Source organism: Papaver somniferum, chromosome 4 (assembly GCF_003573695.1).
Source record: "Papaver somniferum cultivar HN1 chromosome 4, ASM357369v1, whole genome shotgun sequence".
Classification (NCBI taxonomy): domain Eukaryota; kingdom Viridiplantae; phylum Streptophyta; class Magnoliopsida; order Ranunculales; family Papaveraceae; genus Papaver; species Papaver somniferum.
In genome coordinates, this window is record NC_039361.1 from 57997595 (window position 1) to 58024394 (window position 26800).

Consider the following 26800-nt stretch of genomic DNA (forward strand, 5'->3'; position numbering starts at 1 on the left):
TCTGAGTAGGTTTCATTTCACCAAGTCCTAGCTGTAAGTATACATGGAATGGCAGTAAGTTCACACTGGCTCCTAAGTCAAGTAAAGTTTTTCTACCCGGAAGTTACCTATTGTGCAAGCAATGGTAGGAGAACCTGGGTCTTTGTACTTTGGAGTTGTGGTGTTCTGAATGATTGAACTTACGTGACTAGCTAAAAAGGCTTTCTTATGGACGCTAAGTTTTCGCTTTCGCGTACACATATCCTTAAGGAACTTGGCATAAGCAGGAATTTGCCTAATTGCATCTAATAAGGGAAGGTTTATGGTAACTTGCTTAAAAACCTCCACTATGTCATTAAAGTTCGATTCCTTCTTTGTTGGTACTAATAGCTGAGGAAATGGGGCTCTAGGCTAAAATCAGACCTTTCAGGAACCGAATTCACATCATCAGAAACTTTATCAGTCTCTTCAGCTACTGGTCCTGAGAGGTGAGATCCTGAGGGGTGAACTACAGTATGTTCACTATCGGGCATGGTTACCTTATTGTCTACAACTCTACCACTTCTAAGGGTTCTAACAGCATTCAATTGATTCGATGGTTTTGCACCTAATTCATGAACTCCTCTAGGGTTGGGTTGTGTTTGACTAGGAAACTTACCTTTTTCTCTCAAAGAATCACTTATCAGACCAACCTGGGTTTTTAACTCGGAAATAGCCTGACTATTTTCTTGTCCTATCCTGTTACTAGCTTGTAGACTCTGTTCTACGGATAACTAAATTTTGCAGTTTGCTGAGTTAACAAGGCGAGAGATTCCTCTAAACTTAGGATTTTCTTATCTGACTGATTCTGAAACTGAGCTAGTCCTGAAGGATTCTTAGTATAGCCAAAACCTGGGGGAGCATTAGAATTACTAAACTGACCTTGACTTTGGCCCTTAGACCACGAAAGGTTCGGATGGTTTCTCCAACCAGGATTATAGGTTTCTGAATATGGGTCAATCTTTTGACGGTTATCAAATCTAGTGTTATTATAAAGAGCATTGGTTGCTCTTCAATATTCTGGCCTTCCCAAAAAGGCTCCACTCTACCACTAGTCTGGCCCACTTCTAAAGCTTCTAACCTTTTTGCTATAGCAGCAATTTTGGCATATGATTCATAGCCTCCTTCTACCCTATTAACGTTTCCTCTACTTAAAAGAATTGTTTTCTGGGGTGCCCTACTATTTTCCCATTGCTGGGTTTTTTCGGTGATTTCATTAAAAAATTCCATCGTCGCATCAACAGTTTGGTTTTCAAATCCACCAGTGCATAAAGACTCAACCATGGTCGTTGTGGAATAATTTAAACCCTCATAAAGGATCTGAACTAGCCTAACCTTTTCTAAACCATGATGAGGACACTGGGATAATAAATCATTGAACCTTTCCAAATACCTATATAAATATTCTCCCTCTTGTTGTGAAAATGTGCATATTTGCGTCCTAATAGACGATGTTTTGTGCCTAGGGAAAAACTTATTGAAAAAGGCAGATGTAAGTTGTTCATATGTCTCAATTGACTCGGAGTCCAAATTATATAGCCATGACTTGGCCTTATCTTTCCGGGAAAATGGGAATAACCTAAGTTTCAAAGCATCATCATCTAAGCCTCCAATTCTTAGAGTACCACAAATTTCCTCAAAATCCCTAACATGGTAATAAGGGTTTTCATTTTCTTTCCCTAAAAAGATTGAGAGCATCTGTAAGGTTACAAGTTTCAGTTCATAGGGTGCCTCCGTTTCAGCTAACTTAATACACGAAGGACGAGTAGTCCTAGTTGGATTCCACAAAGCTTTCAAAGTTGCAATTTCTGGCGCTATCAGAGCAACAGGGATTCTCTCCTCAGTCAAAGGACGTTCAAAAACAAACTCTTCAAAAGTCGGACTCCCTAGATTAAGGTAATCGAGACGCTTCGAACTACTAGGTTTCTCTTTAACAAATCTACCTAGTGCGTCTCTTTTACGTTCAGGCATACAATAGAGTTTTCTAAATTGTAAAGGTAAGCAGACACATATCAAGGCCGACTCAACTAAATCAAACCTATTGATTTCTAGCAAATAAAAAGCATGATGGCTTCACTTAGATTGTTTCTAGACCAGCTTCTAATCCTTCGAAAGGGAATTCGTTACAATTTAAGCAAACCCCTCTGGAATCAATCCGAGTTAAAGCAATTTGAATAGAGGCGAGGGAAGCTCGGTGGAGCTTTGATACCCAAGGCCTCACTGGTATTACAAGGTGGCGCAGTCACGCATTCAACTTACAAGAACCGTCAAGAACTTCGAAGTATGCTTAAAAGAGTAACCAATATTTTTCGAATGACTTTCCTGTTAAGCTCGTTACCCTGTCGGTCTCGTTCTAATCAAAATTTTAGGCTCAGGTTCGCGTAGGTTACGTGTTCCTAAAGCGGACAAGAAGAGAACGGTGATGAAATCCGAACCCTTATCTTGTATGGCCAGGCCTTGCCCTTTACTAGAAAAATAAATGTCCGTATTTAGTCCTCAACATATATGCATACGAATGAGTCCAGTAACTCCCTGACAGGGGATTCGCGAGTGTTTAGAATCTTACCTCCCGTTCCAGACGGGGGATGAATCAGTTTTAGTCGACTCGGGCCACTGAATCCGATGTCAAGTGTACGTACCCAAGGTGCAGAGACAATATCGTAATTGTCCTCCTTCTCTGCAAACAGTTTATATTTAAAGTACCCTTCCGTACGGTAATAAAAAAAATAATGTCCCAAAGTCCAAAAGTCCAAAAAGAAAAGAAAAATTACAAAAATAATAAACCCTAATACAGTTTTTTTATTTCTAAAAGAAAATAAACAAACCCTAAACTAAAATTGTCTAAAATAAAATAGTCTTCTTTTCTGTTCTTTTTGCTTTAATCTTTAGCTCCAAGTCTTTATGAAATCACCAAACTCTTTGGCTCAATTTTCTTTATGATCCAGAACCTGTAGACACAACACAAGATAAATACCCAAAAAAATTAAAAAAAAAACAAAATAAATAAAAATAAATAAAAAATAAATAAATCTAAAACCCTAAAAACAAGTCCGCGTCGGCGGCGCCAAAAATTGATGTGATTTGTATATAGTGGTAAAAGTGGTTCGATTCTCAGACTTGTGAAGGATATTAATTAGACTTAAATTCTAATATTAAAATAGAAAACTCACTAAAAATTATAGCAAACTCAATCAAAGTTGATATCAATATTAAAAGAACACTGAGGCTAAGATTCCACTATTTTCCAAGTTCAAAGTGATTAAACCAATACTTATATTTATGCAATTTTCTCGTTTAATTTGATTCTAAAATATTGCAACAAGTAGATTTTCAAAAGTAATAATTGTAAATACCAAGTATGAAGCATCAAAAGTCTTAAAACTAAGCATACTCCATCAAAATAAATCACAATCACTCAAATAAAAATCATATTCAATAATAGTTCAAGGCGAATAATCATATAATTATTGCAAATAAAAAGATAAAATAGAATATACCACTTTTTGTTGGAAAAATAGCTTCCTCTATCGCCTCAGCAATGGGGTTTAGCTCCTCATATTAACCATGTTCTCAAAGTATGTTTTTATAGCTCAAAAGTGTACAAGAAGGTGAAAAAGTGATAACACAGCCGATTCGCAACAGTGTGAAGGTGTTGCAGAATCTCTGTTACAAAGAGGAAACAGTAGCTAAAGACCTAATACAATTATTGTTGATGAATGTTAGATGGGTTCTGCTGTTGAATAGCGATAGTGTTCTGCGAAAGATACTTGTGCGTCAATGTTCTTCGTGTTCTTCCTCTTCAGCAACAGCAGCAGAATACTGTATTTTCCTGCAACTCGATCTCTGGAGCTATGTGGTGTTCTAAACTTCTCCTAAGGTTTCGTACCCCCTATATGAGACTCGAAACAACTTATATATACTCTACAGATGACGATATTTCGAGAAAGATTTCAATTATCTTCCCGTTCTTTTCTCTGCAAGTCACGGACTTTTCTTCACAGAAAGTTATGGATTCTTTCCCTTTTCTTCTCTGGTTTCCGTCGTCAATCCTCTTCTTAGGATAGAATCAAATCCAACAGGTAATATTCTCTTCCCTTTGTGTACGTATTTACTAAAAATAAATCAACTTCCCATAATTTCTCTCTTGCCTTGTTTTCACAAGAACCACATCACAACTTCTCCTGGTTCGATTCAAACTCTACTACCACCCTTGTTTTGTAGCAACGGGCTAATTCGAGTCATATCCATGAAAATATCCAGCATAATCCACGTAACTTTTCAACAGCAAAAAACCCGAGATTATATCACTTTCCTGTTTTGCTTCATACTAACAATCCAGCCCAAGTTCATAGAATAAAACACCCATACACGCCATGTTTAGTCCACTGAAGCCTAACCCAAGAGAATTCAGCGGTTGAATCTCTCCATAATCGTTCCAAAATCAAACCCTAAAATATGCTCCGCTGTAAAAATAATTCCCGCCAAAACTGATAATTCAAATGTAGAATATGGTCGCCCCCTATCCAGAGTAGGGGTGCGATTAGAAGCTGCCTGGAAATGGGATACCCCTTAGTAATTAGGTTACCCCTTATCCAAAGTGAGGGTCCGAATAGCAAATGTCCTCCCTTGAACGCAAAAAACACTTTTCGAGCCAATTTCGCCGCAAAATCTTATTTTTCCAAAAATAAATACAAAATCGAGCACTAACAATATACATAATTGAGAAAAAAATAGACGTATAAATGTGTCTATCACTTCCCTCCCTAGATCAACCCTTATCCTCCACTTTGTGACCAAAGCAAGTCTGGAACGTCCATTTTTTGGTTTAGTCCAGATTTGTACATATTGATCTCCCGAATCAAAGTACTCCCTTGCAGTACATTGTTTAGGGTTTAGACTCGTTTCTCACCCACACACTCGAAATTACCGAAATCAGCAGAAACTGTTTTCACCCTCAAACACCTGGCTCTTAGGATAGTTTGCTAGAAATGCAAACTTAGGTATTTATAGAACAAGGATGTTTGGACACCAAGGAATTTCCAAAACCGAAAATGTTCTCAAGATATGCAATGAATGGAAAAATTCAGTTTTCCTAATTCCAATAAATGCTTGTCCAAAATTTCTGAAATATCTCAATAGAATATCTCAAATTAATAAATGCACATCACTACTTTTTATTTTCTAGAGCTATGTATTAATTGTCGGTAATTAATGAATATAAAATCAAAAACCTTAATTAAAAGATTCTTAATTTATATTGGCACAGGATCACCTTGAGTACCAAGGAATATCTTTGAACAATAAATGATAAGAGTTACTACTCATGTTCAAAGTATGTTGACATCTTTTCGCTGCAAATCCTTATTTCATATGTAAATGGATTTACATTCTTGGAATCGGTTATACCACACTTCCAAACAAGCTTCGAATTGGTTTGCCTATATTCCAAGATTACTATGTGATTGGTTATACCAAATCACAACGGTTAGTTGTGATCGGTCCTTCCAAGTCACACACATGGGTTCGGGTCGTTTATACCAATCACTAGGATCGGTATACCTAAATATGATACCTACATGTTATCGGTCACACCATTTACCAGGACCGGTTACACCAATTACAAGGATCGGTTCCATCTACACATGGTATCTACTTGTGACCGGTCACACCAGTTACCAGGACAGGTTACACCAACTACAAGGATCGGTCACACAACTCTTATGATCGGTCACACCAATTACTAGGATTGGTCACACCAATTACAAAGATGGATCATACCATCACATGGTGATTACTTAGGATCGGTTACACCAATACCAGGACCGGTCATACCAAATCATAAGTCCAGGCATTGTGATCGGTTATACCAAGATACATAACCTGAGTTAAGATTGGTTCTACCAACTCACACATGTTGGTCATCCAAAGATAACAATGAATAATAAGACCAATAAGCCTATTGGATTCCCTTTCGATTCACAAAACAAGTTTAGGAATGTACTTCCTTTAAACGAATGTAAAACATTGTTTCCTATGATGAAATCTTCACCATAAACCATACACATAATCATAACAATATATACAAGATTATGTCGATGTCATATCTACGAAGTTCAAAAGATAAGCGTTATACTTCGTGGTCTAATTCCTTTATATTATGATTATACTATTATGATCATGTCACATCACTAGAGTATAATATACAATATATACAGCTTCACGGTTATGTTTTCAATATGCACGAATTGAAAGATATGTTAGGAATGAAACAAGTTCAAGTCAGTATTACTACCCTCAAGTGGAATGATCATGTCGTCGTTGTAGTTCGTTACTTCTTCGCATTCTTAAGGTCTTCGAAGTAATACTTGTATGTCTCAACATTCATATACTTTCTAGTCTAACCTAAACGAAGTTGAATATAGTATTTAATCAAGAAACTTTAGATGAGTTTTGATACTAAAATATTTAATCAAACTTGACATACCAACGCTTGGTGAGTTCAACCGAGCTATGCTCTAACATATATGATCAGAAAGGAAGAAGAAAACAACTCTCTTTGATAACGAATTCGATACTCTTGATTTCGTTGAGGATCATCCCGAAATAAATTCCTACTTTTCCTGCACTCGTCAAGATGTTGAGGAAGGGAGAATGATTTTTGCCGATATTGTTTTTGATTTTATTAAATTCTTTGAGGAAGCTAAGATTCAACTTGTTGCTAATATGAAAAATAAAAACATGTTAAGAATTGAGTTGAAAAAGGTTCTTGCTGACTTTGCTCTCATGAAATTTTTCATGTTAATGATCTTCTTAATGAAGCTTAATGAATAAATATTTCCCCTGGAATTTGTTGATGGTTAAAGAAAAACTCAAAAGGGTTAAAAACCAATGACGAATCTATTAACAATAATAATGAGCAGAAACCTAGTTGGCTGGACATGTGGTGAAAACGGATTTGTTCGGAACAGACGTATAATAATAGCTTCAGTGGATAATTTCATATGTCTCATCGATCTCACCTCTCAGCTATAATGCTCAATCCAGCGAACGAAGGTAATAGTTATGTTTCGTTCAACACTCACTTTAGAATTCCAACGAGAATAATGAGTTGTCATCCACTATGCCTTTAAAGTGAAGGAAAATATTGAAGGAGGAGTTGGGAGATTTAGGGTTGTAAGAGAGGTGGCTTGAGAGACCATTGTACTTGAGAGTTGTTCATAGTTTGCATGTAACCATCATCAATACTTAGTGAAATAACTCCAATGAACGTAAAATTTAATACCGAACCACGTAATTATCTTGCCTCAATTACTTTATTTACTTCCTTATCATACTTCACGATAACTAACCTTTGATTACTCGAATCATAACCTTAGATCTCTTTGGTTGTGACCGAAGGCTTTTCCTGTAGTTATATGCTATTGGAAAGTATAGAAGGGAGGCACTTTCCGATTTTCCAAAACTGAGCATATTATTACTAGCATAAGCTGCATAATCACATCCGAATGAGTAACCCAAGTGTCTATAGAGCTGCACAAGAACCGACCCATCAAGTCGAAACCCGTCCGCACCCAATGAAATCGTCGGTTTTTAAACCAAACTCGCCCGTAGTGGGTTGGTATATGGTTATGAATCAAAAAACCCGATATGGATGGATTAGTTTATGGTTTAATGCTAAAACCGACCGAACTCTCCTATAAAAATCGATAGTGTTGGTTGTTATTTTATTTTTATTGGAAGTATTGTTATATTGAACTTTGAAGACTTATGGTTGTGGTTTGGCTTGTTTAAGTAATTAAGAACTTAAATAAATATGTCTACATTTTAAAACATGTGTATAGGTGTATTAATGATCATTCAATATATATATAGCAGGTCCAAATATAATCAATATTACAAATAAAAAACTGGCTGGAAATGCTGAAATATAGACATTGTAGACTGGGTTAACACGGATTTAAACTCAAAACCGACCGACCCAGAATAGGCGAGTTTAAACATGAACTAAAAATAGATCGGGTGGTTTTGGTTTTAAAATTGTAAAACCGAAGTATTAGGGGGTTGGTAGGTGTTTTTGGGCGAAACCCGAGCCAACCGACCCATGTGCAGGTCTAAGTATCTAGATTCTAGGGCCTAACATATTTCCATCCTAGCCATCAGCGCAAGAAATCCTCACCGTACCTAAATCAATTGATCAAAGGGGTGAGAAGTCATTAGCAACTACCTAGAAATTCCAGAACAGAAAGTAGAAACCATTGCGAATCAGAACAGGAAAACAAGTCTTTAGGCAACTTGGAAAAGGGAAACCAAAAACTTGCGCGTTAAATTTCAGTATATCAAAGGAAACAACCATGATTCTACCGGCAATTTCATCTTCTTCTCCAGCAATTACAGTTCGTATTACTTGTCGTGTAACTATTGGTTTTCTTTCTCGGAGAAAGAAAATGGCCGTATCTCAATTCTCATCTTCTTCACCATCAACCTTAATCTCATGCGCATCTGCATCCACAACCACAAGCACAACAACGGAAACTGACGGTAAACCTAAACCATGGTTATTCGTTGGTCTTGGCAACCCTGGAAAGTTATATAACGGAACCAGACATAATGTAATGTATTTTACCTTAATTAATTTCTCCTCTTCTTTTCCATTCAATTGGGCAGATATATGATTAAATTGCCTTTAAAATTCTACTTTTATTCCATGAATTGGAGTTTCTATGGTTCATTAAATAAGAAAAATCTCACCTTTTGTTGTTACTGTTTGGTATTTAGGTGGGATTTGAGTTAGTAGATGCTATAGCTGAAGCTGAAGGAATATCAATGAGTAGTGTTTCGTTTAAAGCTCTATTTGGAAAAGGTATTTCTACAAACTCTACTTGGTTTACTCGGTGTTTCGTTTAAAGCTCAATTTGGAGAAGGTATTCTACATACTCTTTTTCGTTTACTCAATAAGGTTATGAGTTTCAAGTAACTCGCGTTCTTAAAAATTGGTAACATGGGGTACTAGAATTAGGTAATTGTTGTGGGAAACAGTAATAGAGATTGTTCTGGCACCATTACATAAAGTGATCTAAGTCTAGCTAAAATTGTTCAACTTCAGAACGAGGGTCTTAGAGTTGAGGTTAACTTTTAATTTCTCATGTTTATGCTTAGCGATGAATCCACATTTCAAGGATTTAGATGAAAAGTTGGATCATTCTTTGATACATACCGACTCAAAGTCAGTAGCTAGTTGGGCCTTATAGAATAATCTAGTTTGATCCCGACCGTGTGGGAGGTTTACAAGTTTCAAATAGGTCGCTATGTTGTAGAGATGTGTCACCAATTTGGTGTATCAAAACTAATTTCCAAACAATAGCTAGTCCTTTATTTGATGGTTCTTGATTCGATATGGTTTTCTATGTGCAGGCCATATAGGAGACGTTCCTGTTATGCTTGCGAAACCACAAACTTTCATGAATTTGAGTGGTCAATCGGTAAGTAAGCAAATTCTGTGAACTTTTTTTTTATCTATTGTTGCTTCACCCGTGTGCTTAATTTTGATCCTCATTTGTAGGTTGGTTCCATCGTTTCATATTACAAGATACCGTTGAAGCAAGTAGTTGTGGTAATGAATTTAGTTATATTAAATATTTCCTATACTGGTTTCAGAAAGAGAGCATTACATTTCTTCATCACTTCTATTAAACTCTTATGGTCTTCTAAACAGATATTTGATGACATGGATTTGCCTTTCGGAGCATTACGTTTACTGCCAAAAGGTGGACATGGAGGGCACAATGGGTAAATTGACTAAATTCTATGTCGCACTACTTCTTTTGATTTTCTAGGATTCTTGGTAATCATGTCACACTTCTTGTTTCCTTTCTAGAAGGATTCATCTCCTCTATCCGAATCTCGTATCATTTCTATTATATTGTCAGTTCCATGTTCTGTTACCTCCTTACTGGTACACTTTCGCCTTTCATAGGATGACAAGTCACAAGCCTTTTAATTTCTATTCAATTCATAAAACACACTTGATACTCCTGAGTATATTATATATGATGGCATCATGTAAATTGCGGATAGATGAAGCTCCATGACTAGAAATGATCTGTGTGGATATAGCCCCCCACCAGTAAGGGTTTGGTTTTAATTTGGCGGGATGTTTTTCAGAAGCATTGCTCCTAAGAACTTGCCTAGACGTATGACCCTGGGCTAGGAACTGTCTATTTTTACTAAAGAAGAGAAGTTTTGGGGGTATTTTGTGCATCCTTAAGGGGGAATCCTAAAGAAGCAACACATATTAGTCCTAAACACAATATTTATTGATCAAGTGGAAAAGGAAGAAAACTGATTCTTAACCAAACTAATCCTAGTTTTTTTGGTATTTTCATTTATTTTGTCATTTCTCTTTAGAAATAACTGTATAGTATGGCCATATCTTTGCTTAATTTGTGAGCTTATCGTTTTCCTTGAATGGCAGGATGAGAAGTGTCATTGACCATTTCAAGGGTAGCCGTGATTTTCCACGGTTGAGAATAGGTATGCATTTGTATATCTTGCTTACATATCTATCTAATTTTTGTCTGTATTATAATTGAAAAAATATTAAAGAATTAGTGTTTATTCTGATAAGGAATTGGACGACCTACTGGCAAAATGGATGGTGCATCGTTTGTTCTTCGACCTTTCAATAAACAAGAGCGCGAAGAGGTACATCACACTTTGTACTCGCCTTGGAAGCACACTATAATCAAAAGAGTAAGGGTTAAAGAAAGTTAGAAATAATTCTAATTGTCTAGTGTTTCATTTTGTGTTTACTGCAGTTGGATTTCACTTTCCAAAATGGATATGACGCGTTAAGGATACTTTTGCTTGAGGGATTTGATAAAAGTGCTGCATTTACTAATTCTGCATCAAAGTCCGCATCGAAGTCCGAATCAAAGTCTATGAAACAGCTTGGTTAAAATGTTAAAGTTTTGATAAATTATCTGGATAAGCAGAACCTTACAATCTCCAAAGAAAAAAGGTTTGTTGTTCTTTGAAATGGTAACCTGAAGCTGAAAACCAGGGTTTTGCCAGAGCCTGGTTAAGAGTTTCAAGCTTTTTGAGGTGAAGAAGCATCTAAAGTTGAATGATCCAACTGTCAGCTGGATTTCTCCAATACGGATCGCATTGAATTTCCCGATTTTTTGTTCTGATGTATTTATCTCATTTTTTATGTGAAGTAATTGTTGCCTATCCCAAACACTTAATTTTCACTTCACATCACAGCTATATCCCTGAATGAAAAGCTTGTGGAAAAATTTTCCGAGGAATACCAGAATAATGTTCGACTGTTGGTGAAATGTGAGCATATTTATTCTGACTATAGACAGGAAATCTGAAACTATTCGAGCTACGTTTTCGTTTCTGTTTTCTTTTCTGTCTTTCCACAGATTCAGCATAAGCAACTGCAGATATCATTAGCCATCCAGCATCAGCAGCTGCAGATACCATAAACCGTCCAGAAATGGTGCAGTAAATCATTCCTTATTCTTCAGGTACCTACCACAACCTTAAAGTTTTCCTTTCTCATTTGAAGAAATCTTTTGCAGTTACGTAAATAGGATTTCATGTATTTGAAATTTTGAATAAACGACCAGCAAATCTAGACATGCCTGTTGCTTTATACGGATGCTTTTTTCATGCAATATTTTTTGGTGAATAGCAGCCCTCTTTGACCCACAGATAAAAGAGGCATGTAGTGTATTTGATAACAAAAATAAACATTGGTGGGACTAGGTTTTTCATGGTTTCTTATTCGGTTGTTTCTGTCTGGCAAGAGTCACTTCTTTTTTTTCTTCCACGAGGATCATCAGAATATATTTTACAAAACTTACTATCTTCCAACTCTGGTCAATATGTTTGATCCCCTGGTTAATAAATTCTGGTCCCTTCATCATAGCAGCCTTTTATTAAATCTCCCTACAGATGAGTAGTAAAAGTAAAAAACGCCCTACGGATTTCTTTTTCCTGTCGGGAAGTTAGGGTTAGGCAACCAAGGATATGCACTTTATATTTTCTTGTAGCTAAAAAAGAGTTTAGAAGTCTGTAAACAACTAGTTCATTAGAGGATATGATCCCCATGGACATGTAATGTGCTCCTTTTGATGCAGTCAAATGACAAGTAACAATAACAAAAAGCTTAGAGGCGTAAAAGTATGTTATTTAGACAACAATTACCTAAAAGGTTTCGCTAATCTTTGGTTAAAACAATAAAGTGCCATCTAGGATTTTACAGGGACTTGTTATCATGGTTAGCTTTCTGTTAAACCAATGCAGTTGCAGTGTATTGTAAATAAAAATCTGGAAATTAGATCCCATGGAAATTACTTCTAGTATCTAACAATTCTAAATAACTTTCATCCATAAAGTAGTATTTGGCATGTATATTTTATTTTGTTCTATCAATATGCCCCCAAACTAACAGGCTTTTGTGAGTGGAGAATCAAATGATTATGTGAAGGTGTTGTACAACCAGCATATTAGGGTATTTTGATTGGTTCACCTTATTACATGATTTGATATAAAGTATGCTCTTGTCTAGTGAAGAATATATATAATTTTAAAAACATGAAATTTTGTATAGACAGACTGTTTAAATCATCTTTTTTTTCTTTGGCTCAAGACTGTTTAATTCATCTCCAAGAGCCAAATGAATCCACTCTTAGATTATCTCCAGTCCACAAGTGAATATTACGGCTTAAAATCTCAGCCCAAAGCACCAGAACTTGCACAAAATTGTACTGAAAAACCCCCATTGGCGTCCCTGCAAGATTATGACCCCTTGCTTTTCTGGGTATTATTCCATAAAAACTCCAACTTGAATTGATTGAACTATAACCTCTCACAATCTTTCACAGAAGAATGGTGATAGGAATCTACTGCACTGCTCTATTGCCCAGTGGTTCCTGGCCTTGCTAATTATCACAGAAAACAAGCCAAATAACTTCTTGCCCCAAAACTTACCCCCAGGACAGTGTCGCAGAGGTCCTGCTCTATGGCTGTTCAACAGGACAGAGGCCACAGATAGATAGGAGCCGAATTGGGAGATATGTACGGGGAAAACATTTGGAAGTATCAAGCAGCTTCGAAAATACCCTCTGCACACCGTGCAGTGACCAGTGAGCATAGGCAAGATTCATTTTGGTACTGAGAACAACTTGGCCTTACTAAAGTCTAAAAATATGAAGTCATCAACCACCAGCACCACAAATGTCTCGCATCAGTCAAGATAAGCAACAAGGTACAATGTTGCCAAACTTTGATTCCTGAAAACATGTGAAGTGCTTCCCTTAAATCACATCTTCCAAGAAATTGACCCTTCCTACACACCACAACAACATCACAAACAAAAATATAAACCCCACAAATATTGCACCTAGATATTCAACCGACAAACCACATGTCACCCATGCAAACCATAAGTCCCATTACCTATACTCCCATTTCTATTAAATACACATCCAACCGTAGATAATAACAACAACAACCTCTCCTGTGGTAAAATTTCTTTAAGAAAATTACCTCAAACAACAGGAGTAAAAAAAAGACCGTAAAAATAAAATAATACATTACAACAACAAAGAGCAATATTTTCTGCTCAAAATCTATCTATCTATAACTAACATCGACTGGCAGAGAATCCAACAAGAGAATTAACCAAATCAAAAGTGACACGTGTACCCTGCTGTTGAATATTCCCGATAATCGACAAAGAAGCTGACGTCGGTGCAAACGCTAAACAAAACGTCCCGGCGGAGTCAAGCGGCACCAAGTAGTTCTTAGCCGGTAATGCTATATATTTCTCACCGGGGAAATGTAAAGAAATAGTCGGAACATCAACACTTCTCATCGTTGAGAGATCATAACACGTATCGAAAATTGCTACACCACTTGTAGACGGTAAATTCTGAGTTCCTTTAACAAAAGCATCTCTGAGTGAGTTATAAACATCGGTTTTCAACCGAGTCACAGCCGTTCCGGAGTCAATAATTATGCCACCGTTACCACTTTCATCCACTTCAAATGCCGATGGCGGAATCGTTAACATTTCTCCTCCAACACTTAACCCCGTTAAACCCAGATAGTAATAAGTATCTAATTGGTTATTGCGGAGTAACGGAGTTGTGACGGAGTTATTCACGTTTAGCTCTGAGCTGGTACCGAAGTCGAGTGTTGAAGTTGAGCTAGAATCTCTATCGACTAAACAATAAGAAAATGATTCAGTTTTGAGTTGTGATGGAAATGAAAGTGAGCCGCCACCAAGACCTAATAAACCAGCTGAGCCGACGAATAAACCTTCATTATCATGACCACAACCAAGAGAAACGTTGTTGACGGAACTCGATTTGCCGAAAGTTAAGGTCTCGCTGACAAAATCACCAACAGTATAAGAACCGTCACCATATGAAACCTGATATAAGCAAACACCGGCACGACATGCCGAAACATCTAACGCTTGGCATGTATCAGTGTTACACATAATCTGTGAGTAAGATGAAGAAGAAGACGGTTCAAAAATCGGGTCGGTTTGCTGGTAACAGTCTGTACAAGGTGAACATTGTACCCAAGTGACATCACTACCTGTATCAAGAACCATATATAACGGTTTAGGTGGACGACCGATTCCAACTCGGGAGAAGTACTCACCACTTCCTTGACTCGTTCCTGATATGATTGGACCTTCTAATTCAGTTTTTGATTTCCCTCCTCCTTCAGTCATCAGACTTCGTTCCAATGTTGTTTCTACTGGTTTGAGATCTGATTTCTTGATTCCATTAACAGCTAGATCTAGTTTAGTGTTAAGAGATCTGACTCGAGCTGAATCACGTTCTAATCGAGATTTGATCAGAGTTTTGTAGTCCTTATGTGAGGATGAGTGAAGTGAATCTCTAGAATGCAGTTCCAGAGTAAATGATTTTGATGAAGAAGAAGAAGAAGAAGAGAATTCAGATAATGTTGTTTCTTGTTGGAGAAATGTGTTCTGAATGGTGGTTTCTGGTTTGGAAGAAGAAACAACATCAATGGTTTTCTGAATTGAAGCTGTAATATCAAGAAGTGTAGTTTTTTTAGGAGTTTCTACTACTAAGCTTCTAGATTGAACAAGTGAAGGTGAAATATAGAGAAGAGTGAATAGAAGAAAGTACATGCAAAACCTCCTTAATTCCTCCATTGTTGTAACAGAGGAGGAAAGTGGAGAGAGTGAGAAATGGTGTGGATTAGGGCTTCTTCTTTTAGAAGGAAATGAATGGAAATGGGGGGTTAGGTTTATTTAAGAAGTGAGAGAAAGAAAGAGAGTGAGTGAAGGAGTGACTGGTGGGAGTAATGGCAGTCACGGCCCTCCCTCGTTAAAAGGTGAAAGGGGCAAATTATAATAGCTAGCGACGAAATGAGTGAGAAAGAAAAGAGGGAATGGAAATTTGAAACGTTTATTTACATCTAAAATTGTATAACAGGTGTTAGTTTTCAAGATAAAATATTTTTTTATGGGCAGAAGCAGATATACTTTTTACTGAGGAATTTCTATTTTTTATTTGCTTCGATCATCATCAGGTCTCGGAGTTTGACATGTAAAACTTGGCTTTGCTTAAAAAAAAAACTTGGCTGGAATAGTAAGAGTTTGTGAATGGTTGGTTATGGAACTGCCTTGGTTACGTCTACAACTGAACATAATCCAACCGGCGGAGAGCCATATCTACAGCTTTCTGAACTTGTTTGAATATGCTTTTACTATTCGTAGTAGATTTTCAAATCTGGAGTATTAATTTTCGCGATCATTCTCTTCCTTCTTTTCTAACCAGACTGTTATTAAGAATGTACTGTACTTTTTTAGCTGACCGTAGTCCACAGTGACCGTTGCATAAGTCGTGTAAAAAAAAACACAAAAAAGACAGCAATGATGTCTTGTACCATTTTGCGGGTAGCTATCATGCTCAAGCGGTTTCTTTACCGTTAGATCACGTTAGAATCCAGATCTAACAGCCTTGAACCCTTTAGAAAAAATGGTGGGTCCGTTCCTGAAAGTGGTGGATCCTTTCCTGAATGCGAATCTAACCGTTGATTTGATCATCTAAAGGTAAAGAAGTCCGCTTGAGCGGGATAACTTCCCGCAAAACGGTGCGGGGTAGCATTTGTCTAACGACAAGTAGTTTAAGTTGCAGAAAACCTTCAACTGGTAGGCGAAAGATGCAAAGTAGTACTCCTTTTATAAGCCAGTTATATGACATAAAATGATACAAATTTATATGGATAAAGAATCACATACTTGCAATACCTTATTCCATAATGGACCGAGGTGAAAATTAAAGTTACAGAAAGACAACCATACAATTACCTCTGAAATGGTTCTTCCCATTTTAAGACTAACATTTCCAATCTAATGTTGCTGAGAGCCTTGGAGAAATGACATCAGTACAAAATATTCGCCTCAATATCTAATATGATCTTTTGAGTGTACTTTTCTTTTACCTCTCCGACGAATATCGGTTGATTACATTCTCTCCAGATGTTGCAACAAATGGCATAAGGTAGGATTTTTTAAATTAATAAATTTCCACTTATAATAGGATTTGTTCAATCTTTGTCTCTGAAAGCATCCTTTATGTCATCTCCTGGAGTTCATTCACCTAACCGCTGGTCTTCCCGAAATCTAGTTCTATCCCCTTTATGCATGATCCCTTTATAAAACTCCCATTTGGTTGGTGATCTCTCGCCACATCACGCTGCCAATGTTTTTTCTTATTTTTTTAATCAGTATGTGTTTTTTATTTATTTTAGTCCCCTCTTACTTTTTAAATTAGTGTCTTTTTTATTTATTTTAGTCCCTACACAGATCAGATACTAACCAGTGTTGAACTCATACACTTTATATCACCACCTAACAACTTTATCACTGTACCACATTTTTTTATTTTTTTTGATACATGATATATTGGTACCTGAAATATTAGGGAATTCAGTTTATTGATATACAGTTCAGAAAACAAAACACCGGAACCATCTCCTCAAGTGAAGGTGACTTATTGTTTACACGTGAATAGCATTATATATGCACGCTTCCTAGAGAAATAAGCAAAGTAGTACTCTTTTTATAGAGCTTAATTAATTTTACTATGGGAAAGCTTCAATGACAGACTGAATAGCGCGAATGGGTCTGATTTTATGAGACCGAAACCCTGCACTTCTGAACAAAACTTCCAATCATTTGCAGTTCTCTCCTACCACCAGTATTCACCATCATATCCATATTTAGAATCAATCTTGCCTTTGTAAGTTCATCTTCAGATTCTTCTAGAAGTACTACATCCACTATGATTACTTTACTCGTTTCTTTCGGCATCTGCGATGCAACCATGAAATCTATTTGAGCCATGCCTGGTATCATCGGCACCATACTTCTCCGCATCTCCTAAAAGTAGAGTACCGACCGACTTAAATGAGTAAACCTTCTCAACTCCGCCATTACAAGTTTCTTGTTATAAGATATTCAGGTGTACCAAGTTTCTTGCCAATTTTGTACAAGTGCTCCCAGTGCTCAAGCTATCTTACTCAAGTTGAGACATTTAATCTGTGGTTTTGGGTTGTGTGTGTGTGTTTCGGGTTGTTTTTGTAAGTGCTCAAAAGTCTAGCTAACTGGTTGGTGCACCATATACGATTAAATCACGAGAGAAAAGAAAGAACCTCGTGGGAAAAATTAGTAACCATAGGAAACAAAGACCAAAACTAAGATCAATACAAAATTGAACATATAACAAAACACAAACACAACACACTCTCGAGAAATTACACTTCTCAAGCACTCTGTCAATAATAATTATTGTTTCTCATTTGCCTCAATACGTTTTATTTTCTGGAAGTAAAGGTACATTACATAAGAGTTCTTGAGAAAAGTCTTATTAATTAGAATCAAAAGTAATGATGAAAACAATTAAGGACTCGAGCACCAACAAACGGCAAAAAGACAGCTGAATATGACATCCAATCACGTAGTATTATTGTGTTCTTGAGATTTCACATCCTCATGGAGTCAAGAAATGATTTTCCGTCGAGCTTCCTTGACTGACATTCCTCCACAAGTTCCCCAAACGTAGATCCACTTTTGAACAAAACATGTGTCTCTGGAGTAATCAAGCTTGATATTGGGCCTATTACCGACTCTAGACTAGGATCATGAAATGTTGCGATTGAGAGCCTCTCCTTTGTTGAGTTCACTACTGCCCGGTGATCGACGCTATGGTAAATTCCATTAGTCATTATCTGTAAAAGAAAAACAATAAGAAATTTTATGGGTATAGGCAAAACCAGTACTCAAAACAAGGAACAGTAGTTACCCTAGCTTAAATAAATACCTCCGAAATGTCTTCAACATTCACTATGAACGCATTAGGTAGAGGTTTGACTGAAATCCATGTCCCTTCTTTCTTTATCTGTAATCCTTCAACTTCGTTGATTTGAAGGAGGATGGTCAAACCGCCAAAATCCGAGTGCGACGTAAGACCGATGACGAGATTTGGTTGAGGACAAGGGGGATAATAGTTCATCCTCATTGCTTGTGTCACATATTTAAACACCTCTGACATACCCTTAATCTCGGCTGCTTGTACGTGTAGAGCTTTTTCCATCTTCTCAAAGAGAACCATGGATAAATTTTTTATTTCTGATGAGTAGGATTCGATTGTATCCCTGTACGTAAATTAGATGATTATATGAAAAACTATAATAAACCAACCAAATTAATTTATCCAATCACATCACTGAGAAAATTCCAAAAGAGAGAAAAATATTATGATCCACTATAATGCATACTCTTTTAAAGAGCGTTAATTTTGCATGTCTATTGGTCAATGGGGGAGCCAGAAAATAATATCAAAAGGGATAAAAAATTATAGAAATAGGGAGACTTAGGTGTGTTGGTTTTTTTATGTCGGTTCAGCAATAAAACATAATTTTTATTACTTTAAGCTGAATTAGTACTAATCCTAATCAATGAATTAAGGTTTGTTTATGTTAATTATGTATGTTTAAGGGTACATAAGGACAAATATCTTTTACACTATTTGGAATGTCATACTAGTTATGATAATCTTATGTGAGGTTGTTTTCAACTCTTGATGGAAGGTTGAATGACACATGTGCTTCCTAGTATGAGGTGAGGTGTACTCCGTTCTATATCTTATTTAAAAAGGAATTTTCCATCATTAAAGAATAAGAGAAGATAAAATTGGAAGCATCTGCGTACAAGTTGTAGAATATATAATTCTAAAGCATGCATTTAGAGAATTATATGTCAGCATAAAATATTAAATATGTTCACATACAACATGGTTACAACTAATAAGGAATTGTAAAGAATTATTTAAAGACTGATATTCTAACAAGGTGGACTAAATGTTAAATATGTGTGGGCCAAACAAAGAAAACAAGAATAAGAAAAAACTGAGTGAGGTGCATACAAACCGACTATGAAAATGTGAGATTAAAAAGTCCAGTGCATAAAAACCGATTATGAATTAATAATAACCTGAGAGGCGGTGGGAGTTTTGAAAATAAATGAGGCTTCCTTAAATGGAGAGGAAGAGTGAGCATCATAAATATATCTGCCCAGTCAAGTGCTTGGTCCTCTGATGCAATAAAGCCTTGTCCAAATCCTTCTACATCTCCATCTTCCTGTTCATATTTAGTTTTCTCATCCATAGAAAGGTTAAAGAAACCTTGAATTTCTGATTTTACATTATCCAACAATGAAGCATCGACTCCATGGTTTACTACCTGCAATATATATATATATAAAGGAAGATTATCAATATCTAATAATTAGTGTAGCAAAGTACAACTACTTGATGCAATCACAATGCTTGTATTTACGACATATATACCTGAAAGAAACCCCATTCTTTGCAAGCAGAATGAAGCCTATCCAATTCTAACTTTCCGATTAGGGGTTCTGGAGATAATAAAATTTTTATATCAATGACAGGAATGGTTTCATGATCATCTATCACAGATGCACCCATAGGAAACATAAGGTTTTCATCGGTGCATATGTATCGAGAAGGAATTTCAGAAAGCGTGAGTTTAGCCAATTCTTGAACACTTGGTATTGCCATACCATTACCTAGCTTCACAAGTTTTTGCTTTCTCCATGATTTTTCTAAACTAATTAATGAATCAATTTCTTATCGGAAATTCCGAATGTGAAGTACTTGTGTTTCTTTCTCTCTTTGGATAATCCTATATATACTTAAAATGTATTGCGCACTGTTTGTACGAGTCATGCATTTATCTTTTCACTAGACGAAGGGACAGAGCTACTAGTTTGATGTCTATTAATATGATTTTACCTAGTGTTCAAAGATAATCAACAACTAAATTAATATGATCAAGTTCTTGTTTAGAGCAACTGGCGGTGATTGTGAAAGCCTAAAAAGGTACTGTGTTGATTTGCCATGAAAGAATTATATTTGAGTCTGCAATGCGGTTTAGGCTTGAACAAATTAGCATCACAAATTGTTCATTTTTAAAGATTATTATTCATACATTTTGCATAATGTGTATGGGCCAATGACCCCTCTCATTGCTTTTGCTCACATGGGAAAAGAAGTGTGTACTTATGTATCATATTTTGTGACGAAATCATTGAACTGTTGCGCTAAAATCCGCGAAAGCGTTTAGCACAACTACATAATAGTACTCTAAATATTGCAAATAACTACAAACTAGAATAAAAAAGACGAGAATTTAACGAGATTAAATTTGATGCCATAATAGTACTCTAAATATCGCAGAAAACCTTCAACTGGCAGGCGATCTTGTTTTTCCCCATACAAAATATGTTTACCAAAGTTCTCCCTCTCTTTTCTAGATCATCCCGAGTTAGCAAGAATTATGATATAGCAACCACGTAAAAAGTTTAACTTTGGTATGCATATTATTATTACGAACAATCTTGTGAGGAAAGTCAACGAGGGATGGGGAAGGAATTAGAGATGAGTAGCAGGAGCGTATCGTAAAGTCCCCGCATGTTCCCCACTTACATATTTTCTGTTCTTTGACGTCACTCAGTGTCACGTGTTGCATCTTGTTCGATAGTTCCCCTGCTTCTACTATCTCAATATCTAACGGTCTCCTTCTCAATGTAGTCAATATCGGATTTCGATGAATATCGGTCGAGTAGCGAGACACAATATTTCAGTGAATACCAGTGAAATATCGGCCAATATCGGCGGAATATCGGCCAATACCGGTAATATCGGCATCTCGGTTAAACAGCGAAACCGATATTATCGGCGGTATCTCGGCCATCTCGGCCGAGATTAACTACATTGCTCCTTCTCAAGTCCAGGTTCCAATTCAACTACCCTTCCCTATCCCTGCTATAAAATTGCTTGACTACATTGTTTTTCTTTCTTGAGACATTGTATAGGTTGGGAAAGGCAATTTTCCCAGGAGCATTACCTAACCACTGGTCTTTCCAAAATCCAGTTTTATATATTTATCTACTTTATGCATGATTCTGATTACAAAAAAAACCTTTAAGCATGATCCCTTCGTAGAAGCTCTCCGTTCGGTTGGTGACCCCACTACACATCCTGTTGCCAATTTTTTTTATTTTATTAATTAATGTGTGGTTTTTTATTGTGAAAATTTCTGAGGAACTCATATTTGATTCCTCTCTCTTCTAAAAACCCATCATTAAGATAGTATATATCGGTAGGATGTACGGTTAAGATTAATAGTTTTAGATTGACTTTAAGTTTCCAAATTTTATATGAGACTAAATTAACCTTTATGAATTACGACTAATTAAAAAAATTAGTAGTGCAACTAATTTCACTTATAATCAGTCAACTAAGTGGTCACAAGATATTTAGATTGGATTTATTCTCATTAACTAATCTGTTTCCATTTTTCTAGGCTAGTTACCGTGATTTTCTTATTCTTCCGTCTTCTTTTCTCTGATTGATATTTTGTCTTCTCCTCGGCCTATATAGGCATTTATTCTCATTATACTTTGTTTTGTTTGATCAATTAGTTGTAGGGTTCTTCTACGTGCTGAGCAAAATACAAAATCAGAACAACCAACGATATAAAACTGTGTTGGATTTGGTATGGATGTACTTGATGGTCGGATGGTGGGTCTACAAGAAATAGATATGGCAGTGACGAATACATCGATCGGCTAAAGAAGATAAATCTCCTATATGATTAAATTTTTTTTTGAAGAAATCCTTGTCAACGTTTGAAACCATGGTAATCCTAGTAGGATTTTGACATCAAACACATCTCAATCTTAAGGTAATTCAAGGAAGAATATCTCGAAACACCTTTATTAAGAATATATATCAACAGATTTATGTTTGGTTCCACTTGTCTGTTTAAAAGTTTTAATTTCAATGTGAAATAACACTAGTTCAGTTTATAAGAAACACCTTGATAAACTTATACTACAAGAAATATTAACTAGTACAATAGTTGTCATTGTGGAAGTGCCGACCAAAAAACTTGACAAAACAACACCACTACGTAATTGCCCGAATTCAGACTCGTAAACGGTTGTAAAAAAACACAAAATTGGTTAAAAAGACCAAAATCAACAATTCCTGGGTGAAATGGACAGTTAGATTTTGATACTGTTTAAATGTAAAAATAGGCAGGATGTAACCAATTTCATCGTGCCCATTTTCAAATATTTTTTCTTATTTTTAATTTACACAGGATGTATCCAGTTTAATCCTTGCTATTTTTTAAATTTAAGCTAGGATGAAACCAGTTTCATCATTACTATTTTTTCTTTGGCCATTTCACCCAAACTATTTTTTACTCGTCAATTTAAACCGTGATTTAAAAATATTTGGACAAATGACCCATTTTCCGTAAAAAAAAAATGTAATCGTTAATACACGAAAATGAAAAATGTTATTCTAGACAATTTATGCTCAAAAACCTATTGAAGAGGAAAAAAATGTACGAACATTAAGTTCATTGAAAAACTATAAAGATTTGTCAGCAATTCCTGAACATTTGATGTGATTTTTACCTCCAAGATAATTTGTTTCTAGAGCTCGTGGTTAAGCATTTCCACTAAACCGGCTTGAGTCATTTGTGGATCTCAATGGGACACTATTGTCTCAGATACCAAGTTTAATGCTCCATTGAGCTGGCTTGGTTCATGACTTGGCAAAACTTGTAGAAAATTCCAATCAGCGAGGTAACTTGTCGAGAAATGGAGACCGATCAAAAGTTAGAATTTTCCCAACAACTAATAGACTTCTTCCTGCACGTTCTTTTACATCTCTTTAATCTGAAATTAGCCAATTAGTGTACTACACATAGTTAGAAGAACAGTTGCATCCAAATCCCTTTAGTTATCAGATGACCTGAGAGTACGCCCAGAAGTAAAGACAGGAAATTTGAATCTTTACTACAACAAACAAGGCCATCTTTTGCTTCCTCTGTAGGTAAACAGAATGTGTTATATCTCATATACGTTAGCAGTGAGAGCTGTAAGAGTTGGCGATGTCGCAGGACTATGCCAATCAATTGTTGGTCGACATAGGAAGATGTCATATGGGTCAAGGCTTCCTACTTGATAGTTTACACTGGCAGTAAGCCCCAAAAGTGGCCCCAGGCTAGCTCCAAGCAGTGCCGGGACTCAACCCCATATGAGGGGGCGGTTTTTACCTGGTCTCCTCCACGCGGTTCATTTAGAACTACTTAAAAAAAAAAATTGTGGTCGGGATTTGATCCTGCAACCTCTAGGTCACTTTACCTTGGGTTTTACTAATCTGCCCTTCAACGATTAAAACATTTCCAACCGCCGTGTCCTTTTTTCTGCCCTCAAAATTTACACGATTACCCTTCATTTTGTGTTGTATTTACATTATTTTTTAGTGAGAAATGGAAACATGGAGGGTGCTCTCTAGTCCTTTCATTGTTGATTGAAAAAAGTTTGGGACACCAAATCCAATTTTTTTGTGTCAATTGATGACTTAGGATTTACAAAAAAGTGGCCATATAAAGGACACCCCTCGCTTCGGTCGGTCGGTCCAATTAGTGTTATTTTAGTGGCGGGACAAAAGGTTTTAAGAGTACAATGCCAATCGTACATAGATGCTAACATATGCTTGGCAATGCCAATCGTACATAGATGAACCCCGATGCTTGGCAATGCAAACTGATGAAGGTTTGCATACTGTAGCCCTGTGGCCATTAACATGATATTTGACAAATATTCTTTTTTTTTTTAATTTTTACCTGTCATTTGAGTAAAAAAATTGAGAAACAAAAGGGTTTTCATTATTGGTTTTGTTGCTATAAAGCTCCCAACTTCTTGACTCGTACATATTTTGTGTGAAATTAACTTTTCATGCATAGGCTGATGAAAATTTGATGTTCACATGTTTTCTCGATGAACATTGATATTTTCACCCCATGTAAATTAACTTTTCATGCGTATGCGGATGAAAATATGATTTTTCACATGTTTTATAAGTGAGAAATCATATTTTCACTCTTATGAAAATGATTATTCGTGAACTTATACTTATATAAATTAAGGAATGCAAGTTTACAAATCGTGGTCATAAAGTTCATGAATCGATTCGAGTGAATCAAATCATTTTTGATTCGATTGTATCTTGTATACTTCTATAAGATCTAAGCAATTGAAAAACTCTCTAACTAGTTCATTTGGGTCACTTGAACTAGTTATGGTGAAGAAGAATATGGTTGATATGAAAGTGCTCATATGGCTAACCATTTGGTTAACTACTGTTGAACCAACAAATGTACATGTTTGGGTACGGTTACACAAACCTAAAATCGTGCATTTCATTTGTGTGTAACAAGCTAAGTTTTCGATCTAACGGTTTAAAGATATTAGCTTGAATCTAATCAGGTTTTCATCTAACGGTGAATATTGAATGCTTTGTTACTAAGCTAACATTGATTGCAAACCCTGATTTGAAATACTATATAAGGGAGAACTCTAGCAAATGGGAAACTTAATCCCCACACTTCATGTGTGATGCTAGTTGTATAACCTAGAGTCGATTCTCCTTTAACCTTAGGTTTCTTCGAGACCCTGTAGGTTAACGACTTGAAGACTTTATTGGGATTGTGAAGCCAGATCGATACTACTTTTTTGTAGTTGTGTGATCTGAACTTGCTGATTCTATCATGTTGAGTACAATCATAATGATTGGATTGAGATTGATATCTCCGATAGGCAAGATATAAAAGTAATCACAACCATCTTCGTCTCATCGTTTGTGATTCCGCAGTATCTTCTTTCACCGCGTCGATTAAGATTATTGTGAGTTGATTGATAATACTGAGATGTTCTTCGGGAATATAAGTCTGGTTTATCAATTGGTTCCTGTTCACCTTGATTTATCAAAAGACGGAACAAAACTCGTAGGTATTTATGTGGAAGACATATTTATCTATTACCGTAGACTTTTCTGTGTGATACAGATTTGTTTATTAAAGTCTTTGACTTTGGGTCGTAGCAAATCTTAGTTGTGGGTGAGATCAGCTAAGGGAATCAAGTGCGTAGTATCCTGCTGGGATGAGAGACGTAAGGAGCTCAACTGTACCTTGGATCAGTGTGAGATTGATTGGGGTTCAACTACAGTCCAGACCGAAGTTAGTTTGTAGTAGGCTAGTGTCTGTAGCGGCTTAATACAGTGTGTGTGTTCAATCTGGACTAGGTCCCGGAGTTTTTCTGCATTTGCGGTTTCCTCGTTAACAAAATTTATGGTGTCTGTGTTATTTCTTTTCTGTATTATATTGTTTATCTTTATAATTGAAATATCACATGTTGTGTGTTTGAATCAATCAATTGGGAAATCCGACCTTTGGTTGTTGATTGAAATTGATTGATCCTTGAATATTGGTCTTTGGTACCGTTCAAGTGATTTATCGTGTATTCAATTAGACTCGCAGATTTCTATTTGCTTGAGTAAGATTTGAATCGAGAAAGAGAGATATAACTATTTGATATACTTCATTAAGATTGAGTCTAGTTGATTCTCTTGAAAGTATATTGGAGTTAGTCCATACAGATTGCTAATCGAAATATTGGGTGTGGTTGTTGTACCCCCACTTTTTAGTCTTATAATGTGACAAAAGATGGGGGGGGGGGGGGGGGGTTGTTTTAGATTTTAAAAGAAAAAAAAAGTAAATAAAGCAATTAAAAAGATAAAGGAAATCTATAAGAGAGATTAGATCAAGGAATCCTTCTTTGTTGCAAAACAATGATTCAAGTTATGTTCTTTTCCACTTTTTATTACTCAAAGATTATCACCAACCGTAGGTAAAGCAGCTAGATCAGCAACAACATCTTTAAATTCAACGCAAACCCAATCTCGATCTGTTCTTCTCTGTCAAGCCAATAAATATCACCTCATTCTATTACTGATTTCAATAGCATCAGGATTATCTTCTCAATTCAAACCAGAGAACAACAACAACTCATTCGAACTCAACCCCATATGTGTTCAACATCATCTGCTTCCATTTCTTCTCTGTGTTCTTCAATCGACTAAGAGAACCTATCTTCCTTCTTATTCATCTCTCGACTTCATATCATCTCTTTCATCTACGATTAACAGAAACAACACCACCTCTTCTCAAATCCATACAGCTAACATCAATTCCATCACTGCATCATCAATTCCTCATTCTTCTTCTTCTTCCATCTAACCCATCTCTCAATTTCTGTAAATCTCAGATCCCCTTTTTATCTTCG

The 26800-nt window shown here is 36.2% G+C and overlaps 3 protein-coding genes and 1 pseudogene across 3 annotated transcripts; 2 read left to right on the plus strand and 2 right to left on the minus strand.

The window, feature by feature from the left end:
- The first annotated feature begins 1360 nt into the window (after nucleotides 1–1360).
- LOC113276731 lies at nucleotides 1361–1460 on the plus strand (annotated as a pseudogene).
- A 6781-nt stretch (nucleotides 1461–8241) lies between these two features.
- Nucleotides 8242–11407, plus strand: LOC113275618 (peptidyl-tRNA hydrolase, mitochondrial-like). The gene is made up of 8 exons (XM_026525155.1): nucleotides 8242–8627; nucleotides 8794–8878; nucleotides 9430–9497; nucleotides 9578–9628; nucleotides 9731–9804; nucleotides 10490–10548; nucleotides 10643–10719; nucleotides 10833–11407. Exons 1-8 carry the CDS (start codon nucleotides 8370–8372, stop codon nucleotides 10971–10973), a joined length of 813 nt encoding a protein of 270 aa, XP_026380940.1. The 5' UTR covers nucleotides 8242–8369; the 3' UTR covers nucleotides 10974–11407.
- Nucleotides 11408–13338: 1931 nt separating this feature from the next.
- Nucleotides 13339–15381, minus strand: LOC113275617 (protein ASPARTIC PROTEASE IN GUARD CELL 1-like). The gene has a single exon (XM_026525154.1). It carries the CDS (start codon nucleotides 15221–15223, stop codon nucleotides 13673–13675), a length of 1551 nt encoding a protein of 516 aa, XP_026380939.1. The 5' UTR covers nucleotides 15224–15381; the 3' UTR covers nucleotides 13339–13672.
- A 2354-nt stretch (nucleotides 15382–17735) lies between these two features.
- On the minus strand, nucleotides 17736–21351 carry LOC113272570 (thebaine 6-O-demethylase-like). The gene is made up of 5 exons (XM_026522384.1): nucleotides 21249–21351; nucleotides 19926–20200; nucleotides 19571–19818; nucleotides 18399–18732; nucleotides 17736–18306 (listed from the first exon to the last, which is right to left on the minus strand). Exons 1-5 carry the CDS (start codon nucleotides 21349–21351, stop codon nucleotides 18061–18063), a joined length of 1206 nt encoding a protein of 401 aa, XP_026378169.1. The 3' UTR covers nucleotides 17736–18060.
- Nucleotides 21352–26800: the final 5449 nt, after the last annotated feature.

Bases quoted from the DNA above. Each gene is read 5' to 3' on its own strand.
- LOC113275618 (XM_026525155.1), top strand. From the start codon at position 8,370: ATGATTCTACCGGCAATTTCATCTTCTTCTCCAGCAATTACAGTTCGT. The intron at 10,549-10,642 runs GTATGCATTTGT...TATTCTGATAAG, and splicing joins TTTTCCACGGTTGAGAATAG to GAATTGGACGACCTACTGGC. The intron at 10,720-10,832 runs GTACATCACACT...TGTTTACTGCAG, and splicing joins ATAAACAAGAGCGCGAAGAG to TTGGATTTCACTTTCCAAAA.
- LOC113275617 (XM_026525154.1), bottom strand. From the start codon at position 15,223: ATGGAGGAATTAAGGAGGTTTTGCATGTACTTTCTTCTATTCACTCTT.
- LOC113272570 (XM_026522384.1), bottom strand. From the start codon at position 21,351: ATGGCCGAGATACCGCCGATAATATCGGTTTCGCTGTTTAACCGAGAT. The intron at 20,201-21,248 runs GTATTCACTGAA...TAATTAGTTTAG, and splicing joins TATTGGCCGATATTTCACTG to AAAAATCATGGAGAAAGCAA. The intron at 19,819-19,925 runs GTATATATGTCG...TATATATTGCAG, and splicing joins AAGAATGGGGTTTCTTTCAG to GTAGTAAACCATGGAGTCGA.